Source organism: Scardinius erythrophthalmus (assembly GCF_964197995.2).
Source record: "Scardinius erythrophthalmus genome assembly, chromosome: 12".
Taxonomy (NCBI): Eukaryota; Metazoa; Chordata; class Actinopteri; order Cypriniformes; family Leuciscidae; genus Scardinius; species Scardinius erythrophthalmus.
Window position 1 is genome coordinate 11,422,578 of NC_138232.1, and position 13,677 is coordinate 11,436,254.

At 38.4% G+C, this 13,677-nt stretch overlaps 2 protein-coding genes across 2 annotated transcripts; both read left to right on the forward strand.

Moving 5' to 3' along the window:
• Positions 1-259: 259 nt before the first annotated feature.
• On the forward strand, positions 260-5,684 carry ccdc174 (coiled-coil domain containing 174). The gene is made up of 11 exons (XM_081379901.1): positions 260-782; positions 963-1,067; positions 1,167-1,267; positions 1,675-1,733; positions 1,854-2,016; positions 2,120-2,215; positions 2,314-2,450; positions 2,565-2,659; positions 4,150-4,279; positions 4,407-4,556; positions 4,674-5,684. Exons 1-11 carry the CDS (start codon positions 741-743, stop codon positions 4,979-4,981), a joined length of 1,386 nt encoding a protein of 461 aa, XP_081236027.1. The 5' UTR covers positions 260-740; the 3' UTR covers positions 4,982-5,684.
• Positions 5,600-10,567, forward strand: LOC308699238 (sorting nexin-5). Its single transcript, XM_081379909.1, has 15 exons — positions 5,600-5,684; positions 5,764-5,804; positions 6,328-6,435; positions 6,522-6,629; positions 7,222-7,291; positions 7,396-7,523; positions 8,080-8,163; positions 8,333-8,407; positions 8,504-8,534; positions 8,761-8,845; positions 8,974-9,013; positions 9,104-9,190; positions 9,675-9,764; positions 9,887-9,952; positions 10,118-10,567. Exons 2-15 carry the CDS (start codon positions 5,802-5,804, stop codon positions 10,259-10,261), a joined length of 1,119 nt encoding a protein of 372 aa, XP_081236035.1. The 5' UTR covers positions 5,600-5,684; positions 5,764-5,801; the 3' UTR covers positions 10,262-10,567.
• Positions 10,568-13,677: the final 3,110 nt, after the last annotated feature.

Below are 13,677 nucleotides of genomic sequence, written 5' to 3' on the forward strand. Positions count from 1 at the left end.
TCTGAATACGATCCATTTTCTTTTTATCAATAATAATAATGTAGCATAAAGTGCCATTTTTATAGAGAATATCATATGTAAATATAAAATGTGTGTGTGTGTGTGTGTGTGTGTGTGTGTGTGTGTGTGTGTGTGTGTGTGTGAGGGGTGTATAGTAGAGAACAACACTAATAAATAGATAGAACAAGAAAAAGGAAAAAAAAAATGTCTTAAAGTTTGAAGCAACTTGGCTATGAACCTTCTGGTTTTCATATTTTTCACACACAAAAAAACAGCTAAAACCAGCCTGGTTGGCTGATCTGATCTGGTCTTCAGTCTGGTCATAGCTGACTTAACCGGCTGGTTTTAAATGGGTTTTGGTCAATTCTTTAGATGGTCAGGATGGACTTAGCTGGTCAGGCTGGGAGACCAACTAACCAGCTAAAACCAGCTGAACTGAACACCAGCTTGACCATGACTCGCTACATCCAGCGTACCCAGCTTCGCCAGGCCTGATTGCTTTTTGTGGACATTTCGTTGCGTAACGCCATATTTTGGACATTTGACATGGTAGAAACATGTTTGATTTACGCCATAGAAACGAAAAACTGGTTTAAATTTAAAATATTGTTGTAGTTTGACCTCCGAGACGGCAGATGGCAGGCTACATTTCTTCTTTTCAGCATTGTTTTTGGATACACTGTTTTGCTCTCTGAATGTCAGTGCTTGTCTGCTATATCACCTAATCAGCTACAGTTAACATGGATAAAAAGAAGAAACCATACAATGTTACAGCGTCATCGGTGAATATTTTGTATCTCTTTTTTGAACAAGACACTTTTCACAATTTTAGTTTTGTTTGTGTGTTATTGTTAGCTTAGCATCACAGCTGACAGTAGACTTGCATTGTGTAACGTTAAGTTACCTCTTTTTAAAATCCTAAAATCTCTTGGTTAACGTATACTTTTCAATTTACATTTCAGCTGGTTGATTTGAAAGCGGAATTATATCGGAAGCAGGAGAAATTTAAGCACGACAGACTTGGCCAAGATGCTGGAGCTGCACAGAAGTCCAAGACAAAAATAAAAGTAAGACACGGGCAGTTCATAACTACTAACGTTAGATGTGATCATTCAACCATTATACACGCCTGTTGTAATTGTAATTGTGTGTTTATGTGCTCACAGAAGCCCAGTATCTGGACTAAACAAAATGAAGGTGTCAATGTACGAGCGCAGAGTGACGTTCAGCAAACTGTTGAGGAAGAAAACACACTGGACAAATCCAGGTGAATAGGCTATACATAGTCCAGTACTACATTATTCTGATTCTTTATATCCTCTTCATCAATTCATTTCTTTTGCCTGCTTTACTAGGCACAGAGTGGCTCAAAAAGTATATAGACACTAAGTTGTATGAATGTCAGTATAAATCAAACCAATTGATTTCCAAAAATTGACAATTGACAAATTGGCAGTTGACACTTTGTTTTTACTTTGTTTTTTTATTGATATTATATAATAATCTGAGACCATACACCCTTTTTCAAATGCTGATATATTGTAATGACTGTAGGATATTTTTTACAATACAATGATGCAAAAAAAAATAATAATAATCTAAATCACCTTCATTGTTCAGATTTTGGAATACAATTATATTAATGCTCTCCTGATGCATTTTTGTCTTATGCAGGCGAAAATTGGAGGAAAAGGCACGTCTTTATGAACAGATGACAAAAGGAGATTTCCCAGGTATGTGTTTGTTGACCATCCCAAATTCAAACATTTCACTTCTTGAATACACTTTTACACTGCTTTGGGTGTTTTGTAAATGAACTGATATTGAAGTTGACAATTTCTTTTTATATTTAGATGAGGAGACTGAAAGTCTTTTTCTGGTGGACTTCACCCAGAAGATCATCAACCAGAGGAATGAACCACAGACATGCACTGCAGATGAAGCAGGGTACCGAGATGGAGAGGACTCTGATGTGAACGTCCCTGTTCCAGACCCACAGAATGCAAATGAAGAATGGTACGGTGTGTTTATAAATATATTTTGAACCTGATTACGAGGCAATGTGATTTGAACTCAACTACGGGTTTTCTTGCTTGCTTTCTCTCTCTCTCTCTTGCAGGGTGGACTATGTTGATGCATTAGGACGTTCTCGAAGATGTTTGAGGAAAGACCTACCTGGTTTTCAGAAAATGGACCAAGATCTCCAGAACAAGAGGTACGTTTATTGTTCTTACCTTTGCTGTGTTTTTCGTTTTTTTGTATGTAACCAATTGCCATTGGTTGTGCTCAATATATATCTATTATTATGCACAGGGTGACTGGCGCTGACAGGACACTGTTATCTGATGACATGAGGAGAGAAATGCAGAGAGAGCAGTGGGAGAAAGAGGAAGAGGAGCAGATGAAGAGACCTGTTGGACCCATTCACTATGAAAATATCAGAGAGCAAGGTGATGGAGAGGAGTGATCTCTAGACACACCGAAACCTGTCTAATGTGTAGAAAATGCCTCTAAGTAGTGCTTCTTTGAGAGTGTCTCACATGAGTGTTTTGTGTCCATTTCAGAGGCCAGAGAGCTGGGTGTTGGGTATTTTGCTTTTGCCCAGGATGAGGACCGACGTAGAAAACAGAGAGAAACTCTAGACATGCTGAGAGATCAGGTCAGAACAACAATTAAATGAGTCACAAACTCTTTTCCTAAGCAGAATGAGCTACCTACCTAGACAGCATTGTAAAGGCCCTTTCACACCGGATGCGTAACGAAAAAGCGAATTGTTCGTGTGCGAATAGTTCGCGTCAAAACCAATCACATGAGCTGCGTAAACACGGTCTCTATCTCTATCTTTGACGATTAGCTTTCTATCCCAAATGTAGTTTAGCCTTCTAGCCAACACAGCACAGGACTATACAACGACGAAAACTATCACACAACATACTCACAGTCCTGATAACCGAATTGGTTGGCAATGCTACGCCACACAATCATTGTCCTTGTAGTATGCGATTGGCTGAAGCCTTTTCGATTATCAGGTTAACTGACTCGTAACGTGTGCAATATCTCACGACCTCCCGAGTGTCCGAATTCGCACCGTGTACACCCGCCTTAAGACACTTTGTTTTAGCTCTAAATTAAGCAGTATCACATGTATATTTTGCTGAGAAAGCACTTCCAAAATGCATTGAGACTTGAGGTGCACTCATATGGAAATTCTGACTGATGCTTATTGTGATCCATATTATTATTATTATTATTATTATTATTATTGACCATTAAAAAATGGCTAATATTACTATACCATTCTATACCATTTTGTCTATATAAATTTAGGGTAAATCAATAAAAACTAAAACAGTAATTTAAATTTTACATTTAAATACAAGTGAATATAGGCATCACAATAATATATAATTGATAATATGAAATAAAGTTAATTGAGATATATTTAAAAAATTGTGATTTATATTTTTATTGTTGTTAAGATTAACACTATATTTTTAAATGGTGTGCTTAGCTTCTATGCTATTGGCCACGATTGAAACAGTCTTCCTTCCTCAGCTTCTCTACTATTGGCTGTTATTGAAACGTCTTCTTCAACATCTCTACTATTGGCTGCATTGTAAATTATTAGTAGCCTGGCTAACGTCAGACCTCGTCTCATTGAGACGTGGTCTGGGAACCACATGTTCATTTTCTCGTATTTGAGGCGTGGTTTACGAATGCCCAGAGCCGTTTATTGGGCGTCACGAATGTCTATCAAATGCGCCTGCACGTAGCTCATAGCCAATCGTTTCAATCATACCAGATGACGTATGTAGAGCGGCAGAAATTCGACGAGGAAGAAGACGAAATAAACTTGCGTTCTTAACTACTTAGAACACTATCTAAGGCTGCATCGAAAGGTAACTTTGCGTCTGATGCCATGTTGGATCCATAGATATAAACAAACTGCTTCGGTGTGTCGCATAGACGTCGTCATCGTCTTGCTGCTCCCTCCCCGTTCTGTTATTGGTTCCCTTTTTGAGGGGAAAATCTGGTCCATGGTGTCCAGGCTGCCTAGCAGCGTGAATAAAATCGCGCTGCGCTCAAGGCAGCATGGGGAAACCCAGGCTAAATTATTAGGTTTACAATTATAATTTTTTTTCTCTGCAGACCACAGAACAGCGCAGCAAACGCGAGCAACTGAAGGATAAGCGGAAATCCCTTCTTGAAGCTCGACTCGCTAAAGTGAGGATGAGAAGGATAAAGAAAAGCAAGCTGGAGCCAGGGGATGAAGAAGATGGTGTGTTGCTGAATATTTAACAAGTCTTTATATCCTTTGAAGCATATTAAACGTGTATCTGTATGTTGGTGGTTATTTCTAAAGGATGTGAGGATGTTTTTGGATCATGTGTGATGTTCCCTTGTAGCTCCTGCCACTGATAATGTTGAGAATGATGAAGATGAAGAAGTTGGACCTCCAGCCCCTGCAACAGTGCCGAAAGTGGAGGTGGAGATTCAGGAAAGAAAAGACACCAAACCTGGCGTTCCATACGTAAGAGAGTGGGACAGAGGCAAAGGTACATGACCTGACACATAAATGCACGGCACATCCCTTCCTTCCTTTTCATTTGCTCCAGTGTTTACATTTGCTGTTTTGAAGTAAATGCAACTTAAACATGCATTTCCTTTTCCAGAGTTCTCCTGGGGTCAGTGGACCAGTCTTCGTCGAGAGGAGCGAGACTCCGATTTTGCTCCTCCCTCTGCTTATTTCGCAGATGACAGATGGGCCAATCACAACAGAGCAACAGACAAAGGGCAGGCTAAAGGAAAACCTGCCTTCAAGTGGTCTGAATCCCAAAGAGCCACCGAAAGAGACGCAGAGAACATATCTACCCCTAGTCATCCTTCTGACATGCCCACATATGCACAACCTTCTCAACCACAGACTGCTCAAACACAGAGTCTGGATGACCTGTTATCGTACTACAAACACTCTACGTGAACAAGTCAGAAAATCGTTTGGGAAACTATAGGAAATGGCAGGCTCCATCAAGCCTGGTGCATTATGTCAGTCTTAAGCTGAAGGGAGTTAGACTTTATGTAAAATGTAACTAATTTGCAAAATTAGAATAAAGAATGACCAGATTTTTGTATGATCTTTGTGCATCTTTTATTCCATCTCTATCTTTCTATAGTCCCAGTGTCAACCGGTTTTTAACCATAATTCATTTTGCCATCAATTCTTTCACAAGGTTGTAAATGTATTTATAAATAAGAATACAAGTAACTTTTGTCTATCAAAAACATTGATTTAAACCAAAGCTACTATTCTCTTCATCTAATGATTGCGAAGTGTCATTCTACTTTGTGTTTGTCACATCTTTTCTTACGTTTTTATGCATGCTATGAACACTGCAGTCATGTGCAACTCATAAACTTTGCCCAGTGTAACTGTGCTTAGTTACTCAGTAGCCTGTAATGAGTGTGCTTTACAAGTTACTTAGTTTGAGTGTGTTCCACATGTGGACACACAAAAAAAAACTATAAATTGGATAAAATTTCACATACAACCAAATCGCAGGACCATAGTGACCTTTGATCTGAAGGATATCCTGTCTCCGCAAGAATGTGCGTGTGAGCATTTTGTATCAACGAGAGAGAGAGGAAGGGAAATAAAGTAGAAAGTAGAGGTGACAACGACAAAGGTAAAAAGGGTTTATGTGGAAGATTAAGAGAAGAGCTTACTTTGTTTTCTCATATGTCTCTGTTTTCTCCCTTTTGAAGATTAAACCAAAGTAGGAAACTTGTTGAATTCCAGTGAGATGGTAAGTAACCATTTCAGGTTGTGATTATCACATGACAATGTAGTAACATGCTGTTCAACCATCTGCTGTTTGTAGACAATTTGTTAATACTAATAAATGCTTTAAATATCATGAAATGTAGTTTTTGTAGCATTTATTAATCTTTGTATATAGATATTTCATAAAATTATTTATGTAATGAATTTCTGCTGCAAAAATGCTTTTGTTCATTGTTATTTCAAGTTAATTCATAAGTCATTGATTGTTGTTAAACATGCATTACTGTAAGTAGATAAGTATTGTTCATTAGTTCATGATGCCTAATACACTAGTTTATATTACTGAATTGAACCTATAGTAGTATAAAAAATGTATAAAGGCTACTGGATACTGGATAATATTATTACCTGAAGAGATTTTAGCTTTTAAGTTTCACAACACATATATTTGCTTAAAAAAACCCCTGTAAATGTTTATAATAGTCACAGTTGATTGCTAGCATTGATTTCAATTCTTGTACTGTGTAAATGAATGAGTGTTTTAGGAAGGTTCAAGTGCAGAATCAGCACTAAGTGTAAGTGCGGACAGCATCAGAATCACTGATTTGACTCAGGATGGAGACGTTCTGACGTTTGCCATTACTTCTCAGAAAGTAAGATGCGTAGTAAATACATAAAACCTGTTCTAAACATGTTTTGTGAAATGCTTAAATATCATTACTTAATTTTTCCCCCTCAGTTGAACAGCAGTGTAGGGGTGTGTGTTTTTCGGGCACATGAGGACTTTGAATGGCTTCAACAGAGTCTTTTCTCACAGGAAAATGTTCCTGGACTTCCGGGAATTATAGTGAGTGACTTCTCTAAACATTATAGGCTCATTCCGTGTCAAATCAACCAAATTTTGAACTTCCTTGGCTAAATTTATTGATTTTGTTAATATTTTTTTCTGAAGAGAGACAAACATTAATTGTGATGAAAGCCAAAGTATGAAATGCCATGCATGAATGTTTACTGAGTAATGAACTACTTTGTAGAGGAGGGTCTAAATGACGATTTTCACCTGAGATTTGGAGTCAAATTAAGGGGGAGAAAATTACTTTAGAAAGATGGATCTTTCAAGTCATTTTTGTCATTTTGATCCCCCTCTACAAAACAGTGGATTACTCAGTCAATATTTATTCATGGCATGTCATATTTTGGTTTTCATCACTATTTGCTAATAGTGCCATCTAATGTTAATTCTGAGTATGGGTTACAATTCTTGGCATCCACATGTCACTTTACATTTATGTTAGTCTTTCTTCAGAGAAGAAATGAACAAAATAAAACATTTGAGCCAGGGACCTCTGAATGAGGCATTTTCTTATTCATTTTCACTCTAAAACCACAAGATCTATGAATGGGGAAAAAACTTACATGAGATGATTTTATGCCCACAGTTTCCGCCTTTGCCCCCTAAAGCACTTCCATTGCAGTCAAACATGCAGACCAAAGCACTCAAACAACTTGGTATGTATTATTTGAATATGCACAAGCAGTGTGTGTGTGGATGCCAATGATTTGATATTTAGTTTCTTATGTAACATATTTTCTGATGTTCTGTATGTGTTCAGGATTCCTGGCTCTAGGACAGGATTGGCAGGGTTATTGTAAGGCTTTGGAGTTTTATCTCCAGCAGGTGGCAACACACCCAACTCTCTGCAAGTGCAAAGCACTGGACAGCTTTCTTATTAACTCTGAGGTTTACTATAAACACACACATACGCAAAGTGACTGTGATTTTTCATTCATTCAAATTCTGCATCACAGCCTGATCTATGATTGATAATACAACACAACTAACCAGGGTAATGTGTCCTGCTGATGTTTCCTGCTAAAACCGAAGGTAGTAGTTGTGTTTTAGAACATAGTAGCTGGTCATTATCTGGTTATGTGTCATTTAGATGGTTGATTAGCTGTACTATCAGCTGGTGGAGACCTGGCTGAGCTGGTCACTCATATTGGAACAAATCAGCTACTATGCTCCAAAAAGCTGACCAGTTTAAGCTTGCATGATCTGGTTTGTTTTTCAGCTGTGTATTTGACCAAGCTCAACCAGCTCCCTCAGCCACCTAAACCAGTTAAGACCAGCTTTTAGCTGCTGGAAACTAGCTATCTATCATTGTTCAAAAATAACAGCTAACTTTGTTTGACCATTTTGCTGTTTTTCTGTCATCACCTTAATCGGTTTTGAGGGAAAAGTGACAAAATCTTTGTTGATAATCTCACTTTTGTCATTGCATGTGTTGTTTGACTAGTCTCCTGGAAAACAGAGAGGCAGGAAAGGAATCTTTAATCGCCTTAGTCAGGCTGTGGAGGAGATGAGGAAGGAAAGTCATAAGGTATCTGTGTAAAAGTTTGTTGTTCATGTGAGTGATTTATGCAGTGCTCATCCCATCCACCTCTGGGAAAGTCTTTTGTACCAAACACAGCACTGTGTAGTGATATGATATATGACAATATAGATATATGAATGTGATTTATATCATATGTAAAATGTAATATCCCCAGGATGTGGACAACTTCTTTCAGAACGAGAGAAATAAAAACACAAATATTGCCGCTTTGTCAAAGGTTGCCACAGAGGTACACTATTCAAGCTGTTTTTCAGTTTTTATCTGGCCAGTGCACTGTTAGTCATTTTATAATTCAATGTGCAATATTGTGTTCTTCTCTCAATAGAAATTAATCGATGTTGTGATGACAGAGCAAAGTAAGTCACTGCAAGAAGTTTTCACTCATCATTTAGGAATACAGTAGGCTTATATATCACTGTGTGTGTGTGTGTGTGTGTGTGTGTGTGTGTGTGTGTGTGTGTGTGTGTGTGTGTGTGTGTGTGTGTGTGTGTGTGTGTGTGTGTGTGTGTGTGTGTGTGTGTGTGTGTGTGTGTGTGTGTGTGTGTGTGTGTGTGTGTGTGTGTGTGTGTGTGTGTGTTACAGAGCTTGCTTTGGCCTGTGGACATTTCTCCACGTCTCTTCATCTTTGTGTGAATCAGGACGATGAAGCTGCTGTAGCTTTCTCCAAGTTAGAATTTACTAAATAAAATGACCTTTTGTTTCTGCATTAATGTGTATGCTGAATAAAGAGAGTTTATGTAAATGTTGGTTATTATGAGAGGATAATAAGTTTATTCTGATGTTGTGTTTCTTTAGGGTTTGTTTGAAGCTGTCTGATATTATTGAGGCAGTAAAGGTAAGTGCACAGACTCTCTCATTCCTGTATTTATTTTTATAAAAATATTGAATACTAAAATTTGAATGTTTTTTTTTTTTTTTACCTTAGCAAAACTTTGAGAAAGTTGCCAGTAACAACCTAACCACTCTTGGTTTGGGTCTGGACCTGGAGTCTCGTTACCAAGAGGCAGAGAAAGTATGTTTTATAAAATGCCTAAGCATGACTTTATGCGTGATATTGCTTTTATACAATGAATGTTTAATACAGAGACCTTTTAGATACAGTATTACTAGCGACGTTGTCTATTTTTGCTGTGCCACAAAAAACTAGTAAACTAAACTTACAAACTAGTAAGGCACCCAATAAGTTTATGTTTTGTTATTTTATTTTATTACTAGACTGTCTGGAAAATGCAGGCAAGTGGAGTGATACAGTGAAAAGTCTTTGTGCTGTTAGAGTCAAGACTTTATCTCTGATCTCCTAGTCTCAACCAATCAAATTTGAGGGCAGGAACTATTTGTTTAGAAAACTCATTTCCGTATTTAAACATAAGCCTCAAATCATTAATTCATTGTTCAAACTCCTGCATATATATTTTATGTTGAATGCAGGTTTGTATGAAATGTAATGAAATCTAACCCAAGACTGCTGTGGTAGTAACGATTTCTACTTGTAACAGGAGATGCTCTTCAGAAGAACTTGTAAACTGATAGAGCTGGAAACTGTTAAGAAGAGTACAGAAAAAGCCAAGGCCAATAAGAGAGAAGTGGTATGTTTTTAATGTGTATCTTTTATGTATTCTCTGTCCACATACACATGTCCACACTGAAGTGTTCGTGTCATATTTAACTGGTAAATTCAGATGAAGTCTTTCTGTGTCTAATACTGTAGATGGAAGAGTTTCAAAAAGCTGTTGAGAAAGAGTTCAACCAGATTTCATCTGTGGCTAAAGAAGAGGTAAATTCTGTGACTAATGTTAAACCCAAAGAAGATTATCTGCTAAATGTGTTACACTGGACACATGACTGACATGACTTCTGATTCTTCATTTTAAGTAATGTTGATTGCACATTGTACATTTATAGAGGGTATATATATTTATTGGATTAATGTGTGTGTCAGATTGAGCGCTTCCATAGCTCCCGAGTGAATGTGCTGAAGAACGTCCTGATTGGCTGGTGTGAACAGCAGCTCAACACAGCGAAGGAGTGCGCCGAACTCTACTCTCAGCATCTCGAAGCTTGCAGAAACATGTATTCAGAATGAATGAAACTAACAAGTGGTAGATCATAAGAATATTTCTGGTAATGTAATAAAACTGTTATGAGACTGCTAAAAATAGAAATGCTAAAAGTGCAATGTAAATTTGGTTTATTTGGTTTATTCTCATCTTTTTTTTAATCAACTGTCCTCTTTAATCTGATTGTAGCCTAGCTTTTAACGCTGAAAAGTCATCTAACTTTAACTTCCAGTTCCACAACTCAAAGTTAGACTATAGATTCAGAAAGTGAACTTTGTCCTATATGTAAGCTTGCAGTAAAGCAATAAAACCCATGACTGTTTCTACTTTGCAAACATCGTCAATTCTGAGGTGATGGTTTAATAATACTGCACAAAAAGAAACTGAAGTCAGACAAACCGGCCTACCTATAAAAGTGTAACATATTAAGTCGCTATATATATAGTAAGGTTCAAGAAAACTTTACAAATATGTGTATATATTAAGGTAAATATAGGTCAAACTAAAATACAAGCAATATGAAGACACATATAAGACACATACACACAGCATATTTTAAACTGCTTATTCAAGAAGAAAAAGAAAAGAAAAATCTAAAAACTCCTTTAATAATGATTCTTGATAGTTCTTGATTAAATGCCAGCCGCTATCAGTCTGGAGCTTTCGGCTGTCACCTACTGAAGGTAAGTAGGGTTGAACCTGGATGGGTCTGTGTGGTTCTGAGGGCCCCAGTATAGTGATGGAGAGACAATATTGTCAAACCAAAACACACATCCTAAACTAAGGGCCTGACTCTCTGTGGTCATAAAAAATCCTAGGATGTCCTTCAGAAATAGTAAGGGTGTAACCCCTGGCCAAACTTGCCCATTGGCCTCTGTCCATCATCATGGCCTCATAGTCATCCTCATATAATGACTGGCTTATCACTCTCCACAAATAAACTGGTGTGTGCTCTGTTACACTATATGGCTGCCGCCGCATCATCCAGGTGGATGCTGCACATTGGTGGTCGTTGAGAAGATTCCACCCTTCCGTATGTAAAGTGCTTTGAGTGCAAAGGAAATCACTATATAAATGTAACAAATTATTATTATAGACTTGATCACGTATTAGCTAAATTATACTGAAAATTATTTATAGAAGATTACAAAACATTAATCACTAATATTGAACAACCAGTAAATTATACTACTATTGAACTATGAACTAAATTCATGATATATCAATGGGCTGAATGCTGATGTGGAGGTCAATTTCGCTTGCTTCCACTCCACTTATGACTACTGTAACTTCATGTGAGCAACATTTTCCCTTTGCAATGTTTATTTTGGCCAGTTTACAAGGGGTGAAGATCTTTTGGGAACTTTAAGACATCTTTGAAATGAAATGCCAGGCAAACATGATCCCATACTTAATAATAATATTTTTATTCACAGGTTCAGCTTTTGCAATTTTGCCCTCTTTAATCAGCATTAGTTCAAATGTAATGTCATCAATTGCTTTTGTTTTCCAGATAATTAGATTTTCCTCATCATTTACAAAGAAGCTATTTTCAATCCTTGGGAATTTCTCGAACCTCTCATTGTACTCAGGACTGTGAACAAGAACAACATACATGATCTCCTGCTTGTAAAACATTGTCTTATATTCCCTGAGAACTGGGTCCTGGTCTCCACACATCTGCACCCTGTACGTTTCCATCAGATCATTCAGAGGAAAAGAGAATTGAAAGTTGCCATAGCGTGATTCGTCAATGTGGAATGCAGGTGATGTGGTGAATTTATGGAGGACCGGCTCCTGTCTTTCTGTTTGTTCTTTGGATCTGTTTGGGAACACCTTTTCCAGATAACACTTCTCAGCTGCTGGTATACTCTCGTTATCAATCTTCAGGCTCCACCACGAGAACTTCTTATCATTACCATGAGCCTTAAATCCCTCTGACTCCCAGATTTTGTGAAGACCATCTATGTCAGTGACATGAGTCACCTCTGAGATGTGAAATTCAGCGGGGGTTGGATAGTTTGGGATGCTTCTAGTCAGGTAATCAAGTATTTTTAGTTCATAGTTTCTTCCCAAATCTTTGAAGTCACACAGTATTTGTTCTACATTAGTATCATCCTGAAGTCTACTAATGGAGAGTTAATCGAAATAACACATCTGAAATATTTCATGTATTGGGTAAATAACTTTGGGTTAAATTATTGTGAAGATGGATATACAGGAATAGCCTGGTAATACCAAACTCTGCTACTTCGCTTTGCTTTGTAGACAGAGTCTGGAATGGCATAATAGAGAAGTGTTTTCTCTCTCGCGGGGGTCGCTTGTCTGAAGTTTAAAATCATTGGTTACCCGTAAGCCAATCACATGACGTTTGGTTATGGCGTGTGTTATGCGCATGCTCAGCCGCATCTAACTCCACTGTAAACACATGTATAATGCGAAAACAAAACCATCGAGCGAAATACCGGAGTAAACATGGCTGTGAACGACTTTTGCAGATTATGTGAAGTAAATCTACGCATCCACGGTACAATCAGCGTCTACGTCACGGCTCTCAGCCCGCCCTCTGTTCGTTGATTGGCCCGGCCGTCCGAAGGCCGCTGGAAAACGTCTCCGGTTACTTTCGTAACCTCGGTTCCCTGAAAGGCAAGGAACGAGACATTACGGATGTCGTATATGGGAACTCCTCTCATCCTTCACTTCCGCTGAAATCTTATAGGCTAACGCCAGCAGAGCTGGCCAATTGACGCAAAATATGCAAATACTGAACCTTGTGCAGTATAAAGCAAGTGCAGCGTCAATTCCATTTCAGAATCGAACAAAAACGCTTAAATCAAGCGAACACAGCGGCGAGCGTAATGTCTCGTTCCTTGCCTTTCAGGGAACCGAGGTTACGAAAGTAACCGGAGACGTTCCCTATCAAGGCTACGGAACTTCGACATTACAGATGTCGTATATGGGAACTGTATAGAATCCCGCCGTGGCAGCATAACAACCACAGAACACAGAACCCAATACCGACACCGCCCCCCCAGCATGCGAGCATCTGATAAGCCGAGATCGACCAAAGGTGAACCTCTAACCTCTGATAGGTCCAAAGGAACCAATCACAAGCTCACAAAACACTGCCATAATTTGCATATCCCGAGCAGTGTAAACTGGGGAAGTTAGCACTGTTTAGAACAACAGGGTAACAACAGTAAGAGAAGGCCAACGCATAGCGGTGACACATTCTAAAAACACACATAATAGCACATAGAACATCTCTTGGGCAAAGCGCAGAGCAGCTCTCTCAATGCATGTGTAATACAATCAACTCACCGAAAGCACTCGAGACGCTACAGAGGGCAAATCCAACTTGTAAAACCTGGCGAATGTGTTCTGAGAAGACCAGCCAGCCGCAAGACATAAATCCTGAATAGACATACCCTTAGTCCAGGCC

Bases quoted from the DNA above. Each gene is read 5' to 3' on its own strand.
- ccdc174 (XM_081379901.1), top strand. From the start codon at position 741: ATGGATAAAAAGAAGAAACCATACAATGTTACAGCGTCATCG. The intron at 2,660-4,149 runs GTCAGAACAACA...TTTTCTCTGCAG, and splicing joins TAGACATGCTGAGAGATCAG to ACCACAGAACAGCGCAGCAA. The intron at 4,280-4,406 runs GTGTGTTGCTGA...GTTCCCTTGTAG, and splicing joins GCCAGGGGATGAAGAAGATG to CTCCTGCCACTGATAATGTT.
- LOC308699238 (XM_081379909.1), top strand. The intron at 8,846-8,973 runs GTTAGAATTTAC...GTGTTTCTTTAG, and splicing joins GCTGCTGTAGCTTTCTCCAA to GGTTTGTTTGAAGCTGTCTG. The intron at 9,765-9,886 runs GTATGTTTTTAA...CTAATACTGTAG, and splicing joins AGGCCAATAAGAGAGAAGTG to ATGGAAGAGTTTCAAAAAGC.